The following is a 17041-nucleotide window of genomic DNA, read 5'->3' on the forward strand; positions in this document are numbered from 1 at the left end:
ATTGCATGCAATAATAAACTGCATTAATAATTCATTACAGCGGGTGCAAAAGTCATATGCTAAGGTAACAATAAATGGTTTATAAAATGATTTGAAAGTATTCATGTGTGAAGTGTGACATTTAATCCACTAATATGCAGCATCACAGTCCATTGCTGCTTTGCAATGTTTTTCTTTAACTTTGTACTTAACCGCCCAACTGTGTGTGTGTGTGTGTGTGTGTGTGTGTGTGTGTGTGTGTGTGTGTGTGTGTGTGTGTGTGTGTGTGTGTGTGTGTGTGTGTGTGTGTGTGTGTGTGTGTGTGTGTGTGTGTGTGTGTGTGTGTGTGTGTGTGTGTGTGTTAACAGGTAAAGCTGCGTTTATTCACATGGGTGAAGATGTGGATGGCGTCGACATGAGAGCGGAGGTTGGCCTGTTAAGTCGTAACATCCTACTCCGTGGTGAGATGGAGCCCAGTTGTTATGGCAACGAAGCCTGCAAGTTCTTTGATTTTGACACCTTTGGAGGACACATAAAGGTACGTCACTGCCTTAAAAATATTAATGACTAACTTTTTTTTATAATCAGTGCCAACGTTCAAAATGACAGTGTTGTTCATGAAAAGAGATTAACAGCTCTTTATGTCTTGATTAGTGTGTGAATGTGTGTGTGAATGGTTGAATGTGATGTACAATGTAAAGCGCTTTGAGTATCTTTTCAGATATAGCAAAGCACTATATAATTACAGACCATTTACCATTTGATCTACAGCAAAGATGGGCAAACCTTTTGACTTACGGGTAAACAAAGTGTTCTAACATTTGACGGGAGGACCGACACAGAAGTATATATATATATATATATATATATATATATATATATATATATATATATATATATATATATATATATATATATATATATATATATATATATATACATATGTGTGTGTATGTATGTATATACAGTACAAGCCAAAAGTTTGGACACACCTTCTCATTCAGTGCGTTTTCTTTATTTTCATGACTATTTACATTGTAGATTGTCACTGAAGGCATCAACACTATGAATGACCACGTGGAGTTATGTACTTAACAAAAATAGGTGAAATAACTTACAACATGTTTTATATTGTAGTTTCTTCAAAATAGCCACCTTATGCTCTGATTACTTTTTCGCGCAGTCTTGGCATTCTATCGATGAGCTTCAAGATGTAGTTACCTGAAATGGTTTTCACTTCACAGGTGTGCTTGAAGCTCCATTCCTAAAAGTTTGATAAAAAAATCTAATCAATGAAAAACCGAGGCTATTTTTTCCACAGTAAATAATGTGTGCAATGTGTAACTAAACATTAACATCACTTTTAGCTCTATTTAAGACGGTTGGTGGCGAAGATGTTAATGAGCGGAAGGAAGAGAGTGAGGGGAGAGCCATGCAGATGTCAACTTTGTACTTTACTACAAATTATTTCTTGACCTTTATAGTGTTTCTCGCCTTCTTTATTAAAGTTCTGTCATTCACAACTTTTTTGGCCCCATGGTGGATTATGGTGAATTGTTTTGCAGTCGCACAAAAAAAGTTGAGAAATATGATTGGCCGTACGATATCAGAGACACTACATAAAACATTTCAGAGCAAACCAAATCATACAAAAAGTGGCGCGTACTAAAACCAAGGTACCACCGCATATACTGTAGACAATATTAGGGTAGTATCAGGACCGCCCCAGGCTAAATTGTGGCCCGCCTCATCACAATTTTATTTGGAGTTTTATTTTATTTTATTTTTTTAAAATCAAACTTGAATTTAATTTGATGCATGTTCTATACTAAAGGGGAACTGCACTTTTGGGTGAATTTTGCCTATCATTCACAATCCTAGTGTGAGACCAGAACACAAACAGCTAACATTCAGTCTATAAAGCGCTCTAAAAAGCATTTAAAAACCTCCATCAACGTTTTATATACAGTACATGCTGTACGTATATATCAAATGTAGTAACAAGCACATTTGTAAGAACGTGTAATTTTTACATATTTTGTTCCTTTTAAGCAGACTGCAGTGCATTAATTTTACAGATCTATCTAAACGTTCGCTATTTCCTTCAACAACAACAACACTACTACCCATGCAGACTTCATGAAAAAACAACAAACATAATCAAAACAATCACTTACTGTACACTATCTGCTTTCACTGTGATGCCGACTGATGGGATGTTCAAATATTCCCACTTAGATGAAGAATTAAGCATAATCCACATGAAGGGTTAAAAAAACCTCAGAGGCGATCATGCTGCAGCACCTTAGTATGTCAACACTGCAGCTGCTTTAGCTCCTTGTGATCAGGCGGGGCTAAAAATAGTTTGTCTGCGTGAAAGCTTATAATATCATTATTGTTAATACTATGTTAATATTCAGGTCACAAGATTGTTGGCAGTTTTTGGATGCCTTTTTAGAGTGATTTTGAGGCAAAATGGATTACTCCCATTAGCACCATTGCTATCCACCAAGAACGAGCCGATTATTGAAATTTAAAGTGCAAAAGAAAATGTTTTAATCTATGTATTTTCTACATATGTTCTTGTATCTAATAAGGATTGTGAATGTTTTGGGCAAAATTCCAAAAAATTGAAGTTACCTTAAATCAAATTCATGGAGAATACATTTTTCAATATATATTATTTTGTTGTAAATTAATAATTTTAACATTATTAAAAAATATATATTTTTGGATCTTGCTACTTGCACTCCCACCAGGAATTCAACCGGGGACCTTCTGTTTTGCAAAACATGTTAAATTACATATGAAGCGCCCTATCATTCATTCACTTTCAGATTCATATTACATGTGCTTCTTCATGAAAAACGGGGGCCCCCACGTATTTATTGCTCATCTGCTGTTATACGTAGCACTTTTGTCAGCGTACAATAGCACTCACAGAAATACAAAAACCATACAAGACAAACATTGGAACAAAACTTCATTCTTGACAGTTTTGCTTTTACCATATCCATGCTACAAGTATCAGCAGAGTTGTTCCATTTTCTTAAAGTGATCTGTCAAGTGGCGTTATAGTAAACAAAGATGTTCTCTTCAGCCGACTGCAGTTTATTTGTCAAACTGTGTTTTATCGGTCGTCCTTTGTTCACTAACAAAAGCTCCATCTGCCTATTTCTTCCAATTTTCTTTTCAACCTCCCGTTTTTTTTTCCTCAGGATCAAACTTTGAAATCAAGCCATGTGACTCACAGGCTGACGGATGAAGTGTTTGTATCAACTGACATATAGGAACATAATCTAATTTCACAAGATTTGAGGACACCCAGAATGTGCTTAAATACAGTAAATGTTTGTGTGGAGGTCTTGCCCCTCCGGGTTCTCTGGACCACCAATGACGGACATGGCAGCCGTGTTCATCTTTGCGAACAATGATTTATTTTGCAATAAGTTGTGCTTTTCAGCCATGTTAAAGTTTCTCTCGCTCGTTCTCCACCATCAACAACCTGTTCTCCTTCCCGACTGCTGCCTTTAACAGAGCGACAGGTGATCAGACAAACACTCACAGCTGTGTCATGTACGCACCTGTCACTAATCTCAAAGCCGAACCTGACACACCCCGCTTCGCTGCAGGTCCGCAGGCCACGCCCCCCCACAGTTTGAAGTATAAAACATTACAGATTAAAGAGTATATGAACTTTGGGGAAGGATGTCTTGTTTGGAGGGGTCTTTACTACTTATTGATCTTTTCCTCCCTTATTGAATCAGCTGTGTGTTGACATCATTGACATGTTTGAAACAAAAACACGACAAAAAATGCGACAAACAATAAGGCGAAACACAAAACCAATGGTGAAAACACCATAAAATATAGAATAGAATAGAATAGAATAGAATGGACTTTATTGTCATTATATTTGCATATAAAGAGATTAAGGACTCCAATTTAAGGTGCGGTAGTGGGAACAAATATGGGATAAAAATAAATTACACAAGAAGTAATAAAGATAAAACTAAGAATTGAAATATATAGACTACTATTCAATAAAAAGAATAAGCAATCCTGTACAATATACAAAACAATATACAAAATACTGTACAATATACAGAACAAGACAAGAGTACCGGAGTGATAACAATCACTGTCGGATGTATTGCACTAGAAGGGTAAAAAAATATGAGTTTTGTGCACATTTTTGTCCTATAAAGTTTGCATCTCCGTTCCGCTACGTCATTTGCCAACAAAACCCCCACTCTGCTTTGTACAAGCGGTGAGAATACTCGTGAGGTTACGACCACACGTTGCCACCCTAGCTGGCTTCGACTACAAATGGCCCACTGTTCCAAACCCTGAACAGTTTTTAACATTGTTGTTGGTAATATTATCAGTGTTATTATGTAGTAATGAACTCACTGATCCTCTCCGCTGGTCATTAGGTAGAGCGAGGGTTCAAGGCTGCTCATATATCTGGCTTGGAGATGCAGCACATGGGTCAACAGACGATGGGACATTATCCCGTCCACTTTCATATGGACGGTGACGTGGACCAGAAGGGAGGCTACGACCCCCCCACCTATGTCAGTGACCTGTCAATCCACCACTCTTTTTCTCGTTGTGTCACCATCCATGCCTCCAATGGACTTATGGTGAGTACCCATCCCGTGAAGAAATATCTAATGTATATTCTTTTTTTTTTTTTTAGCTGCCTTCATCAAAACATTTGACAATTTTCAAGACATTTCTTGACATTGAAGATATTGGAAGGGTAAAATAAATCAAATGTTTGGGTGTAATAATAGACTATTAAATGAATTGGAAATCTCATGTAAAAATACACAAGCAGCAAGGAACACGTCAATAATGAATAAAGCTAAATATGTTCTGCTAAATCACTCCATATTTTCTACTGCTCACTATTGTTACCATATCGGAGCTAATGTGTAAAAATATGGGGAAACAATTACAAATGTACACTTCATTCACTAACGGTGTTACAAAAAAGATCAGGTAGAATAAAACATAATGTTGAATATAAAGAACACTCAAATCCTTTATTTATTGAATCAAAAATATTGAAATGTAATGACTTGGTGCATTTGCAAACAGCTAAAATTATGTACAAAGCAAACTATAACCTATCCAAGAACGTTCAACAATTTGTCTCAACAAAAGAGGAGAAATAAAACCTTAGAGGAAAATCTCATTTAAAACATGTGTTTGCACGTACAACACTTAAAACCTTTAGCATATCAGTATGTGTAATTAAATTATGGAATGGATTAGGCAAAGAAGTCAAACAAAGTACTAATATGATCCAGTTTAGGAAACTGTTCAAACACTAAGGACCTGATTCACTTAGAACAGAAGTGCAGCATGTGCAATCTATAAAATAGCGTGCACTATTAGTGGGCGTTTTGCGTGCAATCTACTAACACTGCGTGTGCAATTGAGAAGTGATGCATTTCGCCTTATTTAAATGATTTTGCGTGCACTATGCGGGGCATTACCACGGAGACACTCCTTTACTGCACGTTCATGTTATCATGCTCCTACCTCCAGCATATTGCTAGGATTTCAAATAAGCAGGACACATGTACTACTTTTATGGGCATTTTAGAAGCAGTCCTACTTCTACTGCACATTGAAACCCCCCCTTTTTTTTTCTTTTTTTTTTTACTGCCGAAGGTGCGTTCATTGGAGAGAGGCTGCAATTACTCCAAAAAATTTAGACTTAAAGAAGTTTTTTCATCCATCCATCCATTTTCTACCGCTTGTCCCTAAACGAACACCATTAAAAAATTCTTAAGAACATCAAAAGTCATCCATTTAATTAATTTTAATCAGCCCTTTAAGTCCTCTTGCAGCTATAAACTTATATAATTATGTTGTATGTACGTCTAATATGTTTTATTTCTGACCGTCCAAAATGTTGACACACACACGTAGGACCGAAGATTCTTGTCTGTCCATCGTCTGTCTTTACAGCGCGAGCACCAATTTTGCAGCTGTGTGTGGAACTCTCAGTTTGCACATCCTTCTCACACGTGCTAAATAAAATGCAAAATATTTCTCGCAAAACTGTGATGAATCTTGATCCATCACATTTTGTGTGCTAAAAATTAGATTTGCATTTTCTCCTCCCAGTATTGTGGGCGTTTTGATGACAAGCATATGTTTTGCATATTTATGATGACAGAGATGCAAAATGGATTGCACGCCTTATTCTGCTCACTTAACAGACGCACTCTATTTTGCACAGGTTTAGTAGATCAGTTTTTTATGTTTTATTACACGCAAATCTTTAGTAAATCAGACCCAAAGTGTTCACAAAGTATAAAGAAGAAGAATCTTGACAAAAATGTTGAACCTTATCAAAAGATGAGATAATCTTATTCATATCATAATGTGAACCATAAATTACATAACTATTTATTTATGACTCATAAATACAAACTTACAAATTGAGAACAAACAAATGTGTTAAAAAAAAACTGCTATAATACGAAAAAGGGTAGGATTAAATAAACTCTGCTTCTTCCTAGTCCTTTTCGGACATATTCTAATGAGAAAACTGAAAAAATGTGATGTATTACATTGTAATTTTATGCATGTTTGAAATAAACTGACACCAACTAACCAACATGCTACAGTTTTCCCACTGTGGAAGAAGTTTGGACACCCCTAATTAGACTAGGAAAAGACTAGTATTTTTTTTATTGTTCAACCACTGCATTCACACCGAAACGCTATCCAAAATCTCCAAAATGTCAATTTATTTCATGCAGCATACTGTAAGTGCTCTAATTAATGCCTCTATTCAGCTAGCTACCAAGTCTTCCATAGTTGCCAGTGCATTGTCTACAAAAGCAAATAACCACCACTGTCGGCAACTTTCTGATGTGTAGTCTTCAACAACGTCACAAGATAGCAGCAGCCACAAATTGAGTTTGATGTGTGCTCAGCAGCTTTATGTAGCTCTGCAAGCGCTTTAAAATGTCTGTAATGCTCCTCATGTGTCTGTGTGATACTTATCCGTGTGACAATTGCCGTACTGTTGTTTGTAATCAACTCATCAGCGCTATTAATGCTTACTCAGCAGTTTGGCCCTTTACAAACATTACAACATTGGTTGTGTTGCTGCTGCGTTGTGAAACATACACATTCATAAATGACAATGTCATCACAGAAAGCTACATTATACTTTATTCTTACTCATGCAGTCCAAATATTAAATTTTCAAAAAATAACATGTTTTTTACTTCATTATTGAAGTTTCTGACACCTTATATTATATATTTTATTATGAGATTTCTACGTCATTTTATCATCCTTTACTACACCTACAAATTTGATTTTTTTTTACCCTGTCAAATAGTCCATGTACTTGTATTTTTGTTTTGTGACCGTTACAAATTACTATTATTTTTGTTTTACTTCGATTTAAGAGTAAATGAAGATGGATTTATTTTAAAACAGTTTTTTAGTTTATCCATATTTGTTTGATATGCGACCCCAAAAGGGACAAGCGGTAGAAAATGGATGGCTGGATGGATGCTGTCAATAAATGAGAGAAAGCATCAGCTGTGCAAAGTCTGTTGCTAATAAAATGAACCAGAGCAACGTTAATATAGCTTTTAGTGTCAGGGTGCTACGTAAAAGTTGATTTAACTGCATTTACCAGTCAAGACCAAAACCAATCCAATGCAGGTCAAGATTCGTTAATCAGTTTAGTGTCTTTAAAGAAAGAAAGGTCCCTATATCAGCCTTCTGATGTAGTTGTCAAAATCTATATTAAAATGCTTACCAGAATTGGACGTCTTCTAACAGTTACCATTTCAACTCATCGGCGCCATTAATGCTCCATGCCGCTATTACAACATTGGTTCTGTACTTTCTGACTTTAAAGGACCATATGGTCAAAGAGTGTTGCATTTTTATTTCCACTTTGTCATGCCCTCCAATCTTTAGAGAAGGTTACTTTTTTTGCTACAAGTCAATATAAAAACAAGTCATAAACCGCAAATGTACAACTGGCAGACTTCGGACATCCTCTTTACTTTCGCAATTGAATCACTGCTTTGTATTAAATGTCAAATACAACACATCCAAATATTTGTTCTCCATTACAGGTCAAAGACGTGGTGGGCTATGACGCGCTCGGCCATTGTTTCTTTACCGAGGACGGTCCAGAGGAGAGAAACACGTTCTATCACTGTCTGGGCCTCATGGTACGAGCAGGAACTCTACTGCCTTCCGACAGAGACAGTAAAATGTGCCGCGGCATCACTGACGGAGCCTACCCAGGATACGTAGCCAACCCTCGGCAGGACTGCAGGTAAGGTTTTTCAACTCCAACTCACACTGTACAATATTTTTCAAAGTCTCACTCTACGATCTTTTCAAACTTCAAATTGAACCATACTGGGTTTTTGAACTCATACTTAAATTGTATAGTTTTAGCTCCAACTCACACTGTACAATATTTTCAAACTTTAAATTAAATTGCACAATGTTTTTAAACTCCAACTTGCATTGTACAATCTTCTTAAACTCCAATTTGCACTGTACTAAGTTTTCAAACTGCAAGTTCTTCAACTTTAATTTGCAACTTACAATGTTTTTAAACTCCAGCTTGCACCATACCAAGATTTTAAACTTTAACTTAATTCATACAATATTTTTAAACTTCAACTTGCAATGTACAATATTTTTCATCTTCAACTGGAACTGTACCATGTTCTAAAACTCCAACTCACACGGTGCGATGTTTCAAACGCCATCTTGCACTGTACAGTGTATTCAAGCTCCAACTTAAACTGCTTTATTTCGCTCTCTACAATTTTTTTTTTTAACTCCAGCTCTCACTTCATGACTTATTCTAAATCCCAATTTACACTGTACCATGCTTTTGAACTCCATATTGCACTGTACAATGTTTTTAAACTCCAACTCACACGATATGACGTTACCACGCTTGTATGGCCATTTTTGCCTTGCTTCCGCTTGTACAAGATATGTCTACAACACAACAGACCGACCTGAGTGGATTGGAATAAACTCAGGTTTAAATAGTCTCATTTCACACGGCGATAATGTGGTCGTGGTGTTCTAAATTATTGACTACAGCAGTTGTCATTCCCACACTTCATTCTTGACAGTTATTTTGTTAGCCTACCTGCTGTACTGACGTCACTCATTGTCATTTCAAACATCAAGGTGTGTTGGTGGGCTGCATTTTTAGAATAAACAGTAATGAATCTTAAACCGCAACATTTCACACAACAACAAATAAAAAGAGCAGTTCATTGCATTTCATGCAGTCACAAGGTCAGACACGTTGAGGTTCATATGTCAGGTGTGTCGGCTCCCTCATGATGCGGGAGGCTCTACTCCTATACCGGCTCCTGCTGCTCCCTCAATGTAAAGGGGAACGGGAGTGGCAACTCCCCCTATAATGCATCTTCATCTTTGGTCTTAGAGGTTATTTACCAAAGCTGTAAATGTTGCTCCTCCTGTCTGTACTTATACTCATCATTGTGTAACAATGTGACAGCTTGAATATTTGACTAAACCATCACATTTCAAATGAGACTGTTGAGGACGATCAGTGAGTGGTGGTCTTAGTCCAAATCCTCCTAGTGTATTCACTACAGTCTGTGGTATGATTTTATTGAAAGCTGCAGTACACAAACAATATGTACCCCTGTTCTCCGATTGGATGCATGCCCGGTGTACTGCGTCAGATATATACTGATTCTTCTTATAATTCTAATGATGAGGATGCTAATGGGTTTTTTTTGTTTTCCTCATGGCAAGTTCACCTAATGGTATTGTGAGCATGGTGCAGGATGACGTGTTACAAGCCTCAAACCGAGCATAATGAATATTCAGGTCATCGGGTGGTCTTGATGACCGTCCAAGTTTTTTTCAGATAGCTTTAGCTCTTCTAACCCCTGCATCCAGGTGCCTCCTTGCTGCACTCAGAACAGATGCAACCCTTAGACCTAAATGTGTGTGCTTTACGGAGAGAACAAACCTCTCCATTCAGCTTGGGCTTCTGTTTCAGGAAGCTGGTAATAATCCTGGTGGTGGTGATATCATCAGCACATTTTGCAGATGGAGCTGATGACAGGAAATGCATAGTCTTCTAGGCTCACAGAACCATCATATATTGCTGCCTTTCTGGAAATATGTGAGAAATTATAGCACTGAGAAAAGATATGTGATGCCTGCTGTGTGATTAAATGGTAAATGGGCTATACTTGTGTAGCGCTTTTCGACCTTAAAGGTACTCAAAGCATACTTGCCAACCTTGAGACCTCCGAATTCGGGAGATGAGGGGGTGGTTTGAGGTGGGCGGGGTTAAGGGGGGAGGAGTATATTTATAGCTAGAATTCACTGAAATTCAAGTATTTCTTATGTATATATATATATATATATAAATAAAAGAAATACTTGACTTTCAGTGAATTCTAGCTATATATATATATATATATATATATATATATATATATATATATATATATATATATATATATATATATATATATATATATATATATATATATATATATATATATAAATAAAATAAACACTTGAATTTCAGTGTTCATTTATATACACATATACACACACATAACACTCCTCTACTCATTGTTGTATTTGAAAGTGCAATGCTTTGCAGCCAGACAGCCTTTGAAGGAGCATAGGTATGGGCAGCATCTGTGAAATTTAATTTGCAGGAGAGGAGTGAGTTTAGGGTTGAATTGTCCATCCTCATTCTATTCTCTGTCACTCGTCATCGCCATGACTGTCTCTTCTTGGTTCTTCTGCTTCGTCACCTTCTTGTTGTGTGCGCAATTGTACACTCTCCAAAAGCCGTAGATGTTATGACGTGACTGGGCCGGCACGCTGTTTATATGGAGACAAAGCGGACGTGACGACAGGCTGTCCTCACTCAGGTCCGCATGGACCTGGAGGGGGCGTGCCTTGTAGTCCGGCTGGAAATCGGGAGAAATTCAGGAAAATGGTTGTCCCGGGAGATTTTCGGGAGAGGCACTGAAATTCGAGAGTCTCCCGGAAAATTCGGGAGGGTTAGCAAGTATGACTCAAAGCGCTTTGACACTTTTTCCACATTCACATTCACACGTTGGTGGGAGGAGCTGCCATAAAAGGCCCTAACCACGACCCATCAGGAGCAAGGGTGAAGTGTCTTGCTCAAAGACACAACGGACGTGACTCGGATGGCGGAAGTTGGGGATCGAACCAGGAACCTCAAATTGCTGGCACGGCCGCTTTACCAACCGAGCCACGTCGTCCCCATGATTTGTGATTAAATGACTAAATTAATTAAAATTAATGTTGTGGCCATAAATATCATATAAGATTTAAACGTACCAGTGCAAAAGTCCTTGATTCATCAAAATAAGGATATTTTAACCAACCTGATGATTATTTGTTAAGAGTTCTATTAAAATTGAACCAACACACCTTGAAAAAAGTGTGTATCTCCCATAAGAATCCGTACCACTAAATAGTGAAAAAAAACAGATTTCTTCTGTGTAGGAAAACACCTCTCAAAAGTGGCAAACGCTATCGAATGTGAGCATTTGTCCACTTAAGTCGATTACAACGACATGTCTGGTCAAGACCCCGATGAGGACGACAAGCATACAAATAAGCTTCTCTAAGATGCATGGGTTGTGAGGCGGTTGTTCAGAGTGATTGTTGCAGCAGCTGTCCAGGTAGCTGGTCTCAGACCATCTTAGAGGTAAACTATGCTGGATTTAAAGGCCTACTGAAATGAAATGTTTTTATTTAAACGGGGATAGCAGATCCATTCTGTGTCATACATGATCATTTCGCGATATTGCCATATTTTTGATGAAAGGATTTAGTAGAGAACGACGATAAAGGTCGCAACTTTTGGTCGCTGATAAAAAAAAAGCCTTGCCTATACCGGAAGTAGCGTGACGTCACCAGAGGAAGGACTCCTCACATTCTACCATTGTTTACAATGCAGCAAGAGAGATTCGGACCGAGAAAGCGACGATTACCCCATTAATTTGAGCGACGATGAAAGATTCGTGGATGAGGAAAGTGAGAGTGAAGGACTAGAGAGGCAGTGTAGGACGTATCTTTTTTCGCTCTGACCGTAACTTAGGTACAAGGGTTCATTGGATTCCACACTTTCTCCTTTTTCTATTGCGGATCACGGATTTGTATTTTAAACCACCTCGGATACTATATCCTCTTGAAAATGAGAGTCGAGAACGCGAAATGGACATTCACAGTGACTTTTATCTCCACGACAATACATTGGCGAAGCTCTTTAGCTACTGAGCTAACGTGATAGCATCGGGCTCAAATGCAGATAGAAACAAAATAAATAAATCCCTGACTGGAAGGATAGACAGAAGATCAACAATACTATTAAACCATGTACATGTAACTACACGGTTAATAATTTCCAGCTTGGCAAAGCTTAACAATGCTGTTGCTAACGACGCCATTGAAGCTAACTTAGCAACGGGACCTCACAGAGCTATGATAAAAACATTAGCGCTCCACCTACGCCAGCCCTCATCTGCTCATCAACACCCGTGCTCACCTGCGTTCCAGCAATCGACGGAAGGACGAAGGACTTCACCCGATCATCCGTGCGGTTGGCGGCTAGCGTCGGCTAGCGCGTCTGCTATCCAAGTAAGTCCTCCTGGTTGTGTTGCTACAGCCAGCCGCTAATACACCGATCCCACCTACAACTTTCTTCTTTGCAGTCTTCGTTGTTAAACAAATTGCAGAAGATTCACCAACACGGATGTCCAGAATACTGTGGAATTTTGAGATGAAAACAGAGCTTTTTTGTATTGGATTCAAAGGTGTACCAATACTTCCGTTTATCTAGTGACGTCACTCGCATACGTCATCATACAAAGACGTTGTCAACCGGAAGTTTAGCGGGCAATTTAAAATTGCACTTTATAAGTTAACCCGGCCGTATTGGCATGTGTTGCAATATTAAGATTTCATCATTGATATATAAACTATCAGACTGCGTGGTCGGTTGTAGTGGGTTTCAGTAGGCCTTTAATACTAGTGATCTGTCTCAGGGACACCTGTGCAATGATCATGCTACCTAATTGGTAGGGTTGTGAACGATAAACCGATGCGACCGAGTATTCGGTTCAACAAGTGAGCGATTAGATTGCATCGGTAGCAGACTCCTCAATCAATGCGAATAATCCATGAATTCCTAGCTGAATCGGTTATAGAGTCATGGATCGGTTATCGCGAGACTTTGTATGGGTTGGCTAGATTACAATATGCGTCAGCGTCTCTAAAACAACGCGAGAGCTGAAGCTACTCGCCAAACGCGGTAGCCGCCTAGCTGGTATTAGCACGAGTGATAAACAAGAGACAACACGGAAAATGAATGTGGAGGAGAACGAAAGCGTCAGTCTGACCGAAGGTGATAATGGACCGAGAAAGATTTTCAAAAAACCCACTACAGTGGTGGAAAGAGCAGCAGGACTTGCCACTGCTGTCATCTCTCGCTAAAAGATACCTCTGCATCCCGGTGTGCCGGGAAACGCACCCCTGCCGTAAAATGCACCCCCCTGACGCGGGAGCGCGCTGACGTCACTCGTTTCGAAAAGTATATCTAAACTCGGCTGTAATGACCGAAGTGGCTGAAATCGCCTCTTTTAAATCGCCTCTTTCGGCATAAAAAAGTACATAAAGTGAAATAATCCAAGTTTTCTTTACTTGTGGATGGATTCAAAATTGTGAGCCTTTAATGATTTCGCCGTCATTCAAGTGGCTGAAATCGCCTCTTTCGGCATCAAAAAGTACATAAAGTGAAACACACGGAATCTGAACGTGTGTTCAGTACTGCGGGAGACATTGTTTCCACAAAACGTAGTCTGCTCAAACATGATCATGTGGATCAGTTGATTTTCCTTAAAAAAAATCTGCCCTCCAAAAAAACAGAGGACAGTGATGATGAAAATGCACAGGCATATTGTAAGTGAACTACTGCTTTTTGACCTGGGAAACGGTACCTCTCACACAGTAGTTTGATTTTTCTTTTAACATATGTATTTATTTTCTCTATTCTTTTACACAAAGCACTTGTCACTGTGCTCATTGTTGCCACATTTTGAGATGTGTTATAGGTGTGTAACTTGTTTACATTGTAATGTTGCACCTTTGTTACCTACCTCTAGTGTTCATTGTTACCTACCTCTAGTGTTCAAAACACTATATGCTCAGGTTGAAATATTGAATCTTTGTTACCTACCTCTAGTGTTCAAAACTATGCTCAGGCTGAAATATTGCACTTTGTTGTTACTATTCTCTGCTACTTTTACCTCTGCAGTTCCCATCCTACAATTCAGCCAGAATTTTTTTGGTCCATGTCTAAAGATAAATACATTGACATGTAATTTTGTTGTTCTGTTTTTTTTGCCAGTGCCATAAAGCCACAATGCTTGGGGATTTGGAGTCTTGAATATTAACCGTCAAATCGAATCGTATCGTTCGGAATCGAATCGAATCGGTCTGTAATAAAAGGATATCATTTTTGAATCGAATCGTAACCTGTGTATCTAGATGCATATCGAATCGTTTATCAGAGAGAGATGTGCAACCCTACTAATTGGTATCTTGATATGTATTATCTCAGCAAAGGAAAGGTGCTTGCTGACACACATTTAGACACATTTGTCATCAATAATTGAGATAAATATGTGTACACCGAAAAAGTTTGACATCTTTGAATTCAGCTCATGAAAAAATGTGGGCGAAAGTGTTGCATTGATATATTTGTTTAGTGTATTTCCACTATTTTCCACTGCACACTTTGTTAGGAAGACATTTGATTCAAAGCGTTAAGTAGCAGCACAGAATATAAAGTAGCATAATCCAGGTCACGTGACTTTTATCTTCTTAACGCGCTTCTGCTTTAAGCTGCCGAGCACAAGCAAAGGTTTTGGATTCATAATGACACTCACGTACACAAACTCATCCACCTTCTCCAGCATTTACATACAGGAATTATTTTCATTTTTTTCGACATTATCTGAGGCTCCATTTCCTTCTCACGTCTGCATTTCTTCTCCTCTTCCACAACAAATCATTCATTCATACATTGGGTTTTGCATTGTATGTCTTTAGATCGTTGTACTCAGTAATGACTTCCTGGCCCAGTTTGTTAATTAATATAGGTCAAGAATATTTAACTTATTAAAGGCAGGGCTTCAGAGGTTTGCTAGAAGATGAGAAAATAAATAGTGTTCATGATTTCGGTTTTAAGTAAAAACTTGAATGGTTATTGTAGATGAAAATGTACATATAATGTTACTTGTGGATAAATGAAGCTGTTTGTTGAAGGAGTTTTAGTGGTAGAGGAATGATTAGATTAGATTCGATTAGATAGTACTTTATTAATCCCGAGGGGAAATTTTCAGCACAAACCCGTTCAAAATTAGAAAAACAAACAGTGTACAGGGTTAAAGAACAGGAACGCTGATGGGTCGCCACAATGCGCCCCGTAAAAGATGTGAAAAAGGTAAACGCTGAGGGAGGATGACTAAAAAAATACAATCTAGACTGGGCTCCTAAGGGGGCCCAGTCTGGAGTGGGAAAAAAACCTCCATTGCAAAGCACATATACATATTACAACATACAACTCGAGACTTGCAACAGAGGGGAGGGAGTGGGGGGCTATGGTGGTAGGCTGCAGCTCTTCAGGCGCTGCCCTGCCGTCCATCACCCCTAAGGGATTTGCATCAAGGGTGTTGGATGGGGGATGGGGTTTGTGTGTATGGCGTATATTTTTTGTGTATGCATGTGTTTGTGTAAGCCTGCCGCGTGTCTCTGTTCCGCGGCCTTGGTGTTCTTGCCAAACAGTCCAAAGTCAACAACAACAGGTGTGTGTCCACGAGAGACAAGAAGGGAGTTTGTTGTGTCTTCCCCGCACTGTCCTTCGGGAGAGTCTTTGTCTATGACTGGTCCTCAAATTCATCCTGCGGGGCAGACAGTCCGATGTTATCCAAATCACAAGAGTGTCCACAGTTCTTCCCGCATCCTCCAATCATTTGTGGCAGCTTTGGGGTACTTTGAAGACTGCCAGCAACTTCCAATTTGTGGACAAACCAGAGCAACGCTTACTCCAATCAGCAGATGTCCTGTTGTCATAATTCCGAATAGGTAGATATCTTCACGTACTCTACTGAAAGGGTCGCCAGGCACGCGGCACTCCTTCTTCTCCCAAGAGTCCGTCATGTGTCCAGCAACAACCGCTCCGTCACGACAAGCAGGTTCCCCCAAACCCAAGATCTTGTCAATTTTGTTGAGGCCAGTTAATTAGTTCCATTGTTTAGATGTGGAGAGCAGTGCAAAAAGAGGCAACAAGAAAGTTAAGACAAGACAAGACAAAGAAGCAAGCAGGAGAGATAAGGGAGAGGAAAGGGGAGTGTCTGCCCTCGATGAGTGCCAGTGAGAAAGAATACTTGTAGCATTGGAAGGGCCAAGCGTTAGCTTTCAAATGCTGCAAAATTATTCATGACATAGGCTTCTTTTGAACTGCTAGCTTGTTTTCCACTTTTTTACATTTAAATGATTGTAGTTGTATTTAAGAGTGTCCCTTTCACTTCCGATATGATACCAATATTGGTGCCTTGAGTATTGGTCGATACCGATATTGATCCGATACATGGGCAGAAATCATACATAGTTGTTTTACTTTGTTGTGTAAAATGTTAGAAAAGGCTTGATCAAGCGCAGGGTTTCCCCTAGATTGCCAAGATACCTGTGGGGCATGGTCACCATGACATCATCGTATAATTTGCTATCATAATAAATATAAATAATATATAAATAAATATCTTTAAAAAGGCTCAAAAAATGTATACAGACATTTAAAAACATATGTGTTATTACTAATTAGTATTAACATATCTTTATATCATGTTGCTGTATTTGTAACTGTTGCTGCTTACTGTTCAATTAACTTTGTTAAGAGTCTAGAGACTTTTTGGCCTTTTTCTTTCTTTATTAACGA

At 38.6% G+C, this 17041-nt stretch overlaps 1 protein-coding gene across 2 annotated transcripts in view; it reads left to right on the forward strand.

The window, feature by feature from the left end:
* The window catches only part of LOC133636146 (cell migration-inducing and hyaluronan-binding protein-like), a 324820-nt gene that overhangs the window by 261793 nt on the left and 45986 nt on the right, over positions 1–17041 (forward strand). For both annotated transcript variants that reach the window (XM_062029861.1, XM_062029871.1), the window contains 3 exons: positions 348–517; positions 4416–4625; positions 8109–8314. In XM_062029861.1, the coding sequence (XP_061885845.1) occupies positions 348–517; positions 4416–4625; positions 8109–8314 (586 nt within the window). The remainder of the gene's footprint in view (positions 1–347; positions 518–4415; positions 4626–8108; positions 8315–17041) is intronic.

The sequence above is a fragment of the Entelurus aequoreus genome, linkage group LG02, assembly GCF_033978785.1.
Source record: "Entelurus aequoreus isolate RoL-2023_Sb linkage group LG02, RoL_Eaeq_v1.1, whole genome shotgun sequence".
NCBI classification, from domain to species: domain Eukaryota; kingdom Metazoa; phylum Chordata; class Actinopteri; order Syngnathiformes; family Syngnathidae; genus Entelurus; species Entelurus aequoreus.